Source organism: Triticum aestivum, chromosome 6B (assembly GCF_018294505.1).
Source record: "Triticum aestivum cultivar Chinese Spring chromosome 6B, IWGSC CS RefSeq v2.1, whole genome shotgun sequence".
In the NCBI taxonomy this organism is placed as follows: domain Eukaryota; kingdom Viridiplantae; phylum Streptophyta; class Magnoliopsida; order Poales; family Poaceae; genus Triticum; species Triticum aestivum.
The window spans coordinates 39,352,926-39,365,450 of NC_057810.1; the positions used below are offsets into that span (position 1 = coordinate 39,352,926).

Here is a 12,525-nt window from a genome sequence, read left to right on the forward strand (position 1 = left end):
GTAGAAGAAAATATCTCACATAGTGCGAGACAGAAATAGTACTGGTTCACTTTTAGAGGCATCGTGGAATTGAAAAGGCAATGGGTTGCAAAAATTGTTTTGTTTTTATCGCCAAGCTAATGGGAGGACATTGTTTCAAGTTCGCATTAGTTTGTTTTACCTTAGAAATATTTAATACAGTCAAGCAGGACATATGTTGTCCCCATTTTTGCTTTAATAGATATAAGGAGGCAGGAAAATCGTATTTGGTCATCACTAGACCTAAACCGCAGCTCAACTGTTTGATTGAAACCAGCAGCACGAGAGCCTAGAGGCAGTGCACCCATATTTTTTTTACTGTTTATGAACATTTTAAACTGTCCACCTACCTCTATCTCAGATTGACTAGGGACTGTGGTGCGCCTTTGCACGCTTCTTGATGTGTTTTTTTCACCCTGTGATGACTCATGAGAATGTGGTAACTAGTGCTCCTGGCCGACTTTGGTTATTTGTTAGTTTGGTACTGTAACAAAGACTCCAAAATTTGCAGAGCTGAAAATCAAACTTATTCATAAGTCTTAGTTCAGATGAATACAAAAAATACTACCTTTTGTTCCTCTTATTCACAAGTTGTTGAGATACTGGACAGGTTTTGGAAACAGGGCTGATAAGGAGACGCTGGAACAAGGCGTTGCTGCAAGATCAAGCGCACAGTGACCACGGCCAGAGTAGTGCAGATACGAATGTTGGAGATCAGGCAGTGTTGAGGACTTCGTGGGATGCTGGTGATGTAACTCGGGAATTAACCACTAGGTTGTTCCACAGTAGGGTTCTTTTGGTTTTGTTTGGTTGTAATGTGGCCATCTAGAATCAACCTGGAATTTATCTCGTGCCTTGATTTGACAATGATTGTTATGTTTGCTTGTCGGTTAGGTAGCGAGAACATTAACAACGTTTAGTTTCTCAGCAGGTTAACTAAGAAGAAAGGCCCTCTGAGAAATGTACAAATGCCCTTCAAAGTGCTCCCTTGTCATGTTCGGCAAGGTCGCTGTCGACCGGAGATGGCTGCGGTGATGGAAAGAGTTGGCGGCGGCAAGGCATATCTATTGTACCGGTCGGGATTATGTACTTCTGGGTTTAACGACGCCGGAGGTTGTTACACCCAAAAAACTTGTGTTTTGTACCAAAGGACTACACAAATCTCAAAAAGAAAGAGCCAAAGGATTACACATGCAAGAATAACACTTCCTACTATATATAATCTGTAGGAAAATGCATTCCACTTTAGATCATTCAGTTTTGATTATGAAAGAACCACATACTTGAAAATATATTCCATTTAATACAGTACTACATGTATTTTCAAGGCTTCTTTGCCTCCCGCGTCATCCCTCCAGTATGATGGTTCACTCGTCACTTCTTTAGTGCGGTTTTGGGCGCCTTGGCGGAGGCCTCTTCAAGGTCACCCATTAGGATCGGGGGTGGCAACGGTGGTTGCTAGGAAGGCCGCACTGCCCCCCTTAACTTTGTCCAATGGGGAACATCCGGTGGTAGTGGAGGTGGGAACAACTTCCGGATCCTAGAAGCCCACCACTGGACCCTAAATGATAGGGAGCTCGCCGTTTCAGTGCGAGTGGGTCCTTCTTCACGTACTCGAGGCTGTACATCGCCAAAATTCCCAACAGTTGGGCAGCAATGTCGGCAAAGTTTGGTAGCGGAGGCATTGGTGGCGCTAGTATACTTACTGCCCTTACCCATCCAGGAGTTGACGTGGTGGATGCAACAATGGCGGCAGGGCAGGCAGTGCCGACGGCAGGAAGAACTCCTCCGCGTGGTCTTCCATAAGACATGCGGGCGGAGGCAGTGGTGGTCCCAACAGACTTATCCCCCTTTACTTTCTCGGGTGTTGATACGTCAAATGCGGCAAGGGCAGCAAGGAGGGAAGTGGCAGATCTATTCCTTCTAGTAGGAGCAGAGGAAGTGAGTAGCAGCAGAGTAATAGTGGGAATTGAGTGTGTGTGGGGGTTGCTTAGGCTTTCTAGAGTGGTGAAAGGACGGCTGGCGGTTCGAATTTTAAAACCACCTCCAATGTTCACAAACTACATGTGGTTTTGGAAATGCAAACGCCTCCGGAGCTTTCTACACACCGACTAACCAGTGGGGGTGGGGGTGGAGGGGTTGACTTCATTCTGTTTGGTCAGAGCCGCTTCCGGGGCACGCTGTTAATGCTCATTTTTTTCACCAGTATAAATACGGAGTAATATACTATACAATATATCATCTCTTCCTCACTTCATATTTCCTATTTCCCACATTTCGAACATTTCCTAGTTTCGTACATTTCTTCCATAATATTCTTTTTTACTGCTATGTTATCTCTCAAATAGTTTTCCTACTTCTATTTACTACAAGATCATTTTGAGGGAGATTCCAAATTGATTTTTATTTATTCTTCATCTTCTTAAAAAGGGATTTATGTAGATTTTCTCTTGAATGATTTTTCTTCTTTATCAACTGGGTTGCTCCGTGTGAGAAACTACTGCCATGTCGTTGGTCTAATTTCTTCGACTGGATGGGTGGCCAAATCAATCCAATTTCTAAGCTTAAGTGCCAAGTTTTTTCCGGCTTCAGAGCATATATTGAAAATTTAAACTTGGCCGGTTTCCCAGGCTTGGATATAAATGATTTGCTTAACTGATTGTAATTTCAAGACATGCTAATTTTCCTTACCTCCAGAGTGAAGGAAGGATACATGTGTTGTCAACCAGAAGTTCTCTAGTGCACAGAGACTCGTGCATACATCATCGATCATTCACTCACTGATCTTCTATAAATAACCAGGTTCACGTGTAGCACAATCATGTGTAGTAGCTACAGGGAGAACGACCAAGTGCAGGAAGGGAGCAAAAATGATGAGGACGATTAGCCGTTGGCACTCACATGGTAAAATCTCCTAGGGCATGAGATGCGTTGGGAATTTGATTCAGAGTGGAAAAGAACCGTCTGGTCTAGAGTTGCGTTCTAGAGCTAGGAGGCAAAAGTACACTAGCTCAACGTATTCAAGTTGGTTTTGTCTAGACAATGCCGATTCGATAGATTCATCGAGGTAGTGTTGTATGAGTTGAACGTACCAATGTGAGAGGAAATCAATGTCACATTATTAGGGAATTTAGAGTCGACAATATTAGAGAATCTGCAAAATATGGGAAGAGTTCACAAACCAGAGGCCAAATTTTTCAAGAGATAATCAGCGAAGCAGGATATTTTTTTATAAGCAGCCTTCAGTTGATGTACCTACTCATTGGAATTTCACATACTTCAATCAGCTATACCTTTTAGAAGTTCATTTAATGTTTTAGAACAACAAGACAAGAAATACAAATATGCTCCTTCACTCGCTGAATGGAAAATGGCTGAAGATGTATGCATGTTGCTAAAGGTGTTTTACAACAGTAACCAAACTTGTATCTAAAGTATCACACTAGCCATCTCTACTTCCGGATCAGATGATGGCGAGGTTCCTGCGTCGTCACCCCCGTGGGGGCATCATCTTTGAGACTGTACATCGGCTGGAGGGACAAGTGTTTGGCTTCGTGGCTGGGCGCAGGTCTCTGTATTCTTCTCGTGGGGTGACCAAGGTTGAGTGGCATGCCATCTACAGTATCAATGCCGGTGAGTCTTGGTGGCAAGGTGCAGCAGGGTCTCGGTGTTGGATACCGTTTGATGGGCACGCAGTAGGCTTGGAATTGCCCAACGTCGTGGTGGTGTCGACGGCAGAAGGGTCCGGCAAGATCAGTGCATTGATTGCTCCTGAAGATAGCATTGCGGAATAAGGCGGCAACAAATTCTATCGCCTGCGCATGCGGTGCATGCTGAGGATCTACTAGACCGGTTCGTGCTCCCGGCTAGCCAGCGGGCGGCTTAGTGAGGCCACATGATTTCTTGGGGTGCATCAATCTTGTAGGTAGGGTGACAACTTTCGTCAGGAAGGTGTCTCTGGGTCAATCTATGTTTTTATTTTGTAAGGCCTTGTTGAATAATGCAATAAAGATGGTTGTGTGCATCGGCGATGCAGAGACTGAGGGTAATCCTCCTTTCAAAAAAAAAGCAAAGGAAATCAAGTTAAATGTGTAATGGAAAGAATCCTACTGGGCAATTTGTGTTCCCGTGGTATTCGATCAGACATTCAGGTTCGATCTTCTTAAATATCTCTTAAAGGACTTTGGATGTGAGACCAATGCTGATAAATGGATGCACAAATTGAAGAAAGCAATTCAAATGTTCTTAGGTGATTACTCTTTAGAGATTTCCTCTCATCACCAAAAAGAAGATCCTGGGAGTCCTCATGCTCAAGAGATGGAAGAGGAGGATGATCCACTTGCAGAATGGGGCATGATATTAGTCAAAGAAATGCCAATCAAATAGTGAGTTGGATCAATATTTGAAAGAAGATTTGTGTCCGCGGAAAAAAGTTGGATATATTTACAATGGCGGGAAACCAACTCAACCAAGTACCTGGTTTTCTCTAGGATAGCCCACAGCATATTGGCTATTCCGGCGTCCATAGTGCCATCCGAATATGCTTTTAGTTCTGAGGAACATATCAGTAGTGATTACATTAATAACCTCTCTTGCTCCACCACAGAGGCTTTGATTTTCCTACAGGACCGGCACGTGACAGCCAGTTAAAAGTTTTTTTTCATGGATGTTGATAACCACAATTAATTTTCTGATTGATGTGTTTTGTGTTTTGTGTACCGAGAAAGATACAAAGACACATTATTAGAGCCAGAGGGGGAAGATCAAGGTATGTGGAGGTTGTTTTCTAGAGTAATTATTGGCACTGCTACTTGGCTAATGTTGTTTTCCGAATCAGTAATGATCATTTTTGTTAGCATGTGTTTTTTTTTTCAAATCTCTCAGGTTATTCTGAAGCTTGATTTTCCATGTATCATGCACATCATTTGTTTTAAGCTGTTAGCTTCCTTGTATGTTTTGTCCTAAGCGATTTGCCAAGGGTTAAGCATCTGAATATCTGCATTTTGGTTGTGCATAATTTTGGGAAATTAGACAGCTGTTGAGGAGAAATTAGACATCTGAATATCTGCATGGAGGCCCTGCAAGCTGAAGGGGATGGCGCCTACTAAGGCTGCGCTGCACCTTCAAAATAGACATGTGGTATGCAGTACGGTCCTTTTGGTTGTATTTGGAATTAAGGACAAAAGCCAATACCTTTCGTTAAAACAACAGGTATCTGAAACCTATCAATTTGCTCTGTTCTGTTAATTGTGCTGCATCGGATTGCTACTTTATCTGAATGTCAATCTGTTGTTTATTCATAAATCTGAGCCTGGTTCGCTGACAGTTGTAGGGTGTGTTTAGAATGTGCATCATGTCTTAAAAGAGATACTCCTATTTTACCTTTCTTGTTTTAGAACACTCACGCGGTGCGTATGTGTTTTTCATTCCAGCCCTAGGATGGTCAAAATGATGCCCATATGTGCGTTACAACTTAGAATGAAAAATTGAAGTGCCCGGAGAAAACATGGAAATGTTCCATAATGTCAAAAATATATATTTGTCCATTCTAGGAGAATCTCAGCTGATTGGGAGAAACATCGACTTCAATTTTCACCTGCAAATTTGGACAGAAATTTCATATTTCCAGATTTTCATTGAAACAGTTCTAGAAATAAGAATAACATATATGCTTAATCTGGGAAAGTTTGAGCGAAGTTAGATCATTTGTTTTAGAGTTTTCATGCTTCTGAACATTCAGTTACAAAATTTGACTGAATTTTGACAGAAAATTTTGAAACATATGCAGAAATTGAATAATACATGTATGAGTAATCTGGGGAAGTTTCAGACCATTTGGATCATTGTTTTGAGTGATTCATGCTTCTGAACTTTCAGCTTCAAATTTTGGCATGGAGAACAGGGGGCTTTCTATTCAGTTTTTGTTCGCTGAATTATACTCCCTCCATTCCTAAATTTTTGTCTTTCTAGTGATTTCAACAAGTGACTACATACGGAGCAAAATGAGTGAATCTACACTCTAAAATATGTCTATATACACTCCCTCCGTTTGGAATTACTTGTCGCAGACATGGATGTATCTAGACGTATTTTAGTTCTAGATACATCCATTTTCGCGACAAGTAATTCCGAACGGAGGGAGTATTTAGGAACGGAGGGAGTAATTAATAAGTGCATGACAGGTGGGTCCAAAGAAGTGAAAAGATGGTCAATTCGATCCTTTTTAACAGAAAGTGTAACGTAAGTGCTGGCAGGAGTGTAGAAGAATTGGCAAAGTTTCTATCCCTTATACAGAGTCTAACTTTCAGCAATTATCAGGAGTTGTTCCAGAACTTACAACAAACCAGAACATTTAGTACTAAAACTAAGCATAAATCTTGCCCAATTGCATCATTAACAGAGTCAGACCATGAAAATCACTTTGAATGCATATACCAAAATGTAAAAATCACCTCGAGTGCAGAAACAATATTTATCATTCAGATAGCAACATGAGCAACAGCCACAGTAACTGCATATCCAAGCCATGACAAGTCTTTTGCAGCCCAAATCTCCAACACCCAAAAAAGGCTGCTAACTGAACGATGCATCACTACCATTCACAAAGAGATACGAGTCATTCAAACGACAACGCTAATGAACACTCCATCGGTACTGCCTTAACATAGAAATAAGTCACTCAAACAGCCAATGGCGGTGAACGCTCCATTGGTACTGCCTTAACATAAACAGCCAAATGACGATGCTCTAGCTTCTAACGAATGCTCCATCAGTACAGCCTTAACATAGAAATGAACGGGTCGGTGATAGAAAGATCAGATGCTTCTTTGTACCAACATAAATGGCCTGCCACACGCCCAGAGACTTCAAAGGAAGGATTGTCCACAACCTGAGTGGCCCACATTCTCTTCGAAGCCAACGGCTGGAGTTTGCACATGGCCTCACTCATCGCCACAGAATCCGGACGGGCCAGCACGACTGTCACCTTCTGCAGCAGCACAGCTCTCCCAAGGACCAGCTTCAGGAACCCAACCTCGTTTGTCCCCCCGGTGAACTGATCGAACACCACCCTCTTGACACGCGACTGCACGCATCCGATCGGACCGACCCGCTGCCAGAAGGTGGAATTGAGCCTATCCCTTACCTTGACTTCACCATGGTCATCATAGTAGTCAGTGTCATTGTCGGACTGCAAAATCAAAGTGTGCCATTCAATTCATTGAAAGATGGAACAAACCAAGCAGTCAAAATGGTGATGATGCAAATTGTGAAGGCAGAGAGAGGGTAAAAAGTAAACTCACAGCCATAATGTGTAAGGTCTCTACTTCAGGGAAGCATCTCAAGAAGCCCAGCAAAGTTTTCACTTCAGCAGCGACTCTGAAACGCACCTTGAGAGCTAACACCTTGACGCTTGGAACCACTGTACTTGGGCAAACCTTTGTCACCCCAGCCTGCAAAGCGATCAAACTGATAGTTTAATTCAAGCCAGCTACCACTAGAAGATCGCTCAATTTTGATTTTTGAAAAGGAAAGATCACTCAAATTGATTGTCTAATTCAATGCAAGTCAAACAAGGCACCAATCAAAGATCACTGGGAGAAATTTGACGACCTTGATGATGGTGTCACCGATCTCAAGCACGTGCTTGGCCGTGTCCAAGTAGCCGAGCACGGCGAGCTGAGGAGCACAGCCAATTTTGACCTTGATGGTGGTTCCAGGCCCAGTGGGGTTCGTGCAGTAGATGATGAGCCGCTGCAGGTGCGGGGCGGCCATGGCGCTGACCTCGTCCACAAGGGAATGCCAGAGCACCATGCAACGGAGGCTTTGGTGGAGGACGCGGACGCGGTTGGGGAGGCAGAAGGTGCCGATGAGCGCCAAGATCTCCAGCTTGGGGCTGCAAGCGAGCATGTAGTCGAGATCGCGCTCCAGGGTGATGCCGTGACAGATGCCGAGCTCCTGGAGGTCGGGGAAGACGCCGGGGCCGCGCGGGAGGTCGACGGTGAAAGGGAAGAGCCAGAGGCCGAGGTAGAGGCGGCGGAGCGAGGCGCCGCAGCTGAGGAGGGACGGCGGTAGCTGCACGGGCATCGCTCCACGGGAGCAAGGGTCGTTGGCGAGGATGAGATCCTCCACGCCCTTGTCGGCGAGGAGGCGGAGCCACTCGGCGAGGAGCGCGTCCTTGTTGGACTCGTTGATGAGGTTGTGGACGAGCCGGACGGAGCGGAAGGGGCCCGGGTGGGAGGCGAGGACGCGGAACGCCGCGGCGGCGTCCGGGAGGAGGTGGGCGTCGTCGAGGACGAGCGGGGCGGCGCGCCAGAGGCCGCGCCAGCGCTGGGAGAGCGCGCCGGTGCGGGCAGCGTCCTTGACGGGGAGGCGGGAGACGACATTGCAAAGGAGGTCGTTTGGGAGAGCGCTGATGCGGTCCTCGCCGCCGCCGTCCTGGTCAGAGGTGGAGGTGGAGGCGGAGAGGGAGGCGGTGGCGGAAACCGGGGAGGCTGGAAGGTAGGAGTGCATGAGTTGCTCGACCCAGAGGGGCGGATCCATGGCGTCCGGCGACGGCGATGGGGGAGGAGAGTGGCGGCGGCGGGGAGCAGCTGGCTGGTGTGCCCTTGCTTCCGACCAATGCGAAGTGAGATGCTCACTCACTTGCTAGGGTTTCGCGTGGATGGGCCGATGCAAGAAGCGTCTGGGCCTTCTCGCTGTTCATTTCTGCAACTTGGACATATTTGTTGTAGATTTTTTTTCGCATTAACTTTTTTGAAACATATTTGTCGTTGCGGATGGACTTCTGCAACGCATATGATATTGCAGAATTTTTTTTCTCATCTTAATGTTTTTGTAACGAGGACGTTGTCGCGGGATGACTTCTACAACACAGATGATGTTGCAGAAAATTGGCAGAGGCACGCGTCCAGTGACGTAGGTTTTGGGCGGCTGATAGAGGTTGCATGTCGTCCGATTAAATTTGTATCCGATGACTACGCGTCTGGCGCAACTATAGTCGTGATCAGTCGGGCGATTCTAATCGTTGTTCCTCTTATAACAAAGCCTTTGTTGCAAAACATTCTATTCATTTCTGCAACAAAACCTTTGTTGCAAAACCATTTCTTCTCTAATCTCCTGCAGCAAGACCCATGCTGCATAACCTTTTCTTCCCTATTTTTCTGCAAGAAGACCCTTGTTGTAAAAGTTGCAACAACGTCTCCGCCACACCTAATTTTGCAACAAGGCGCATGTTGCAAAAATTGCAACACATCTCCAGCTGCATCGCGCACTGGTGCAATCATCGTTCGCTGCCACTGTTCTACAACAACGATGTTGTTGCAAGAAAAGATGAGGGAGAGAGATGTGCATGGTCAAGCAGGACACATATCAAGCAACGGAGGCGACAGACACCCCGTGCTACATCTGCTGGCTGATTAGAATCATTTCCCAAAATTCATGGCGCAAGATAGGGGAGGATTGAGTGGCTTATGCACGGTGTTAGAATTAATCCGAGGCATACCGTTGATCATCCGAGGATCAAGCGATCACACGAGCACGACATCGAGATTTGTTAACGAGGTTCACCGATATGGCTACATCCCCGGGGCCTGATTGTGGCCGCTCCTCCCCATGACACCGCTACAATACCGCACCCGGCCGCCCTGGACGCCGGCACATGCGGCCGGCTTCCCCTGCGTTCCTGTGCTATTATGTTGGCATATGTTACATCTTGTGTCTACCCTCACTATATATGAGAGGCCTAGGATACAAGTGTCCTAATAGGACATAACTCCATATCCTATCTAAACACAATACTACTCAGAGTGCAACTATAACCTATCTTGTACACAATATTCGACACAACTCTAACAAGCTCCACCTTGGCGAATATTCTCCACCACCTTGAATTCGTCAATTCATCAAACTTTCATGTACATTGGACTTGAGTTTATCCCGTGAGTTCCGCTGCCACTCCAAAGACTCCATATGATTCCACATGCAACTTGTAGTCCCTTCTTTTCTTGACCACAGTCACCACTCGAGCAAAATTAAGTTCCTTGTTTCTCTAGTTTGTGCTCCCAACTTCCATGACTTACCTGCGTGAAAGTGAATAACTCACATATTGGGTGTCACATGTAAGAGTTACCTGAACTCAACATCACCGCTCCTTTCTTGACCGCATGTCTGAAACTTGAAGGAATTTCACCGTTTCTTGTAGTCAACCAAGTCAAATTCACAGTTGTCTCACCACATGTATGACCACCAGAGCCCTGGTCCGTCTCCATGTTCCGTGCGTATCGCACGCCTCACCGCTATTAGCGCATCCAGCCTCCGCTGTCTCAGTCGAGTCTCAAGGGTCTTAAACCCACACCACTCAACCCCACGATCATCACTAACCGATGACGAGTTTCACACTTCCATCAGACCACTGGGCTCCAGTCTGAACTACATTTCACTCACTTTTTCCAGCTGAATAGGCTTTGACTCTCTGTGCACTTACGCCGCAGCCCCTCAATCCAGCTCCACCTTCAACATAACTCCATGGTAGATGATCAGTCCATCCACGTGTCTCGTCGACTTCAAGCTCTTATTTTTTTCGAAAAGGAGGCGTACCCCCGGCCTCTGCATCTCTTGATGCACACAACCATTTATTAAAATAAAGGTTCCCGAAGGTTCCAACAAGTAGTCTCAAAACGAAACAAAAAGTCTTAGGAAATAAATAAAAGCCACAACCGGCAAAAAATAAAAGCCACAACCAGCGACAGTAGGATTAGGAGACTAAACGCTTATCCTATTATTGGATCGACATCCAAACCAGCTGTACGTATCCCGTGCAACCATCTCCCATCGGCTGCACCCAATATCCATATGCTCCCTGTGATCCACATGGCTGAGTAATGACCACGTACGGATCCAAGTAGATGCTCTGAAGATGACCTGCAAAAAGTTGATAATGGTTTGTCTGTTAAAGGCAACGTCATTTCGACAATTCCATAAATCCCAATGCATATGCTCCCACTCGGATATGTGCCGTGGACTTTGGCTCCACTCTAGCCAACCAGTTATCAAACAAATGTGATATCGTGAGAGGCGGAATGATGTTGAACGTAACATGAATAGTTCTCACTTATTGTTTCATCATGAACGTAACATGAACGCAAGCGGACATGTGATAAATAGATGCCCTATTGTTTCATCCTGATCACAAAAGCAACATCTTTACTTCCTTCCCACTTATGCTTAGCTAAGTTATCTTTAATAAGAATTACACCCTTGTGCACAAACCACATAAACACTTTTATTTTCAACGGCACCTGATACGTCCATTTTGCATCATGCTTTTATATCAATATTTATTGCATTATGGGTTGTTATTACACATTATATCTCAATACTTATGGCTATTCTCTCTTATTTTACAAGGTTTACCATGAAAAGGGGGAACGCCGGCAGCTGGAATTCTGGCTAGAAAAGGAGCAAATATTGGAAACCTATTCTGCACAGCTCCAAAAATCCTGAAACTCCACGGAAGTCATTTTTGGAATTAATAAGAATTATTGAGCAAAGAAAACACCAGAGGGGGTCCCACACCCTAGCCAGGAGGGTGGGGGGCGTGCCCACCCCTACTGGGCGCGCTCCCTGTCTCCTGGGCCCCCTGGTGGCCCTCCGGTGCCCATCTTCTGCTATATGAAGGCTTTTAGCCTGGAAAAAAATCATAAGCAAGTTTTGTTGGGGAACGTAGTAATTTCAAAAAAATTCCTACGTACACGCAAGATCATGGTGATGGCATAGCAACGAGAGGAGAGAGTGTCCGTCCACGTACCCTCGTAGATCGTAAGCGGAAGCGTTATGACAACGCGGTTGATGTAGTCGTACGTCTTCACGATCCGGCCGATCCAAGCACCGAACGTACGGCACCTCCGAGTTCAGCACACGTTCAGCTCGATGACGATCCCCGGGCTCCGATCCAGCAAAGCTTCGGGGATGAGTTCCGTCAGCACGACGGCGTGGTGACGATGATGATGCTCTACCGGCGCAGGGCTTCGCCTAAACTCCGCGACGATATGACCGAGGTGGAATATGGTGGAGGGGGGCACCGCACACGGCTAAGGAACGATCCATAGATCAACTTCTGTGTCTTTGGGGTGCCCCCCCGCCCCCGTATATAAAGGAGCCAGGGGGGAGGAGGCAGCCGGCCAAGGAGGGCGCGCCAAGGGGGGGAGTCCTACTCCCACCGGGAGTAGGACTCCCTTCTTTCCTAGTTGGAATAGGAGAAGGGGGGAAGAGGAGGAAGAGGGGAAGGAAAGGGGGGGCGCCGCCCCCCTTCCCTTGTCCTATTCGGACTAGGAGGGGGAGGGGCGCGCGGCCCCCTCCTGGCTCCTTCTCTCTTCTCCCTCGTGGCCCAAGTAGGCCCATTAACCCCCCGGGGGGGTTCCGGTAACCTCCCGGTACTCCGGTAAAATGCCGATTTCACCCGGAACCATTCCGATGTCCAAACATAGGCTTCCAATATATCAATCTTTA

General features: G+C 46.2%; 1 protein-coding gene across 1 annotated transcript; it reads right to left on the minus strand.

Moving 5' to 3' along the window:
• Window positions 1-6,455: 6,455 nt before the first annotated feature.
• On the minus strand, window positions 6,456-8,662 carry LOC123133350 (F-box/LRR-repeat protein At3g26922). Its single transcript, XM_044552843.1, has 3 exons — window positions 7,630-8,662; window positions 7,320-7,469; window positions 6,456-7,207 (listed from the first exon to the last, which is right to left on the minus strand). The coding sequence occupies exons 1-3, from the start codon at window positions 8,557-8,559 to the stop codon at window positions 6,788-6,790; spliced, it is 1,500 nt and encodes a 499-aa protein (XP_044408778.1). The 5' UTR covers window positions 8,560-8,662; the 3' UTR covers window positions 6,456-6,787.
• Between the last annotated feature and the right edge of the window lie 3,863 nt (window positions 8,663-12,525).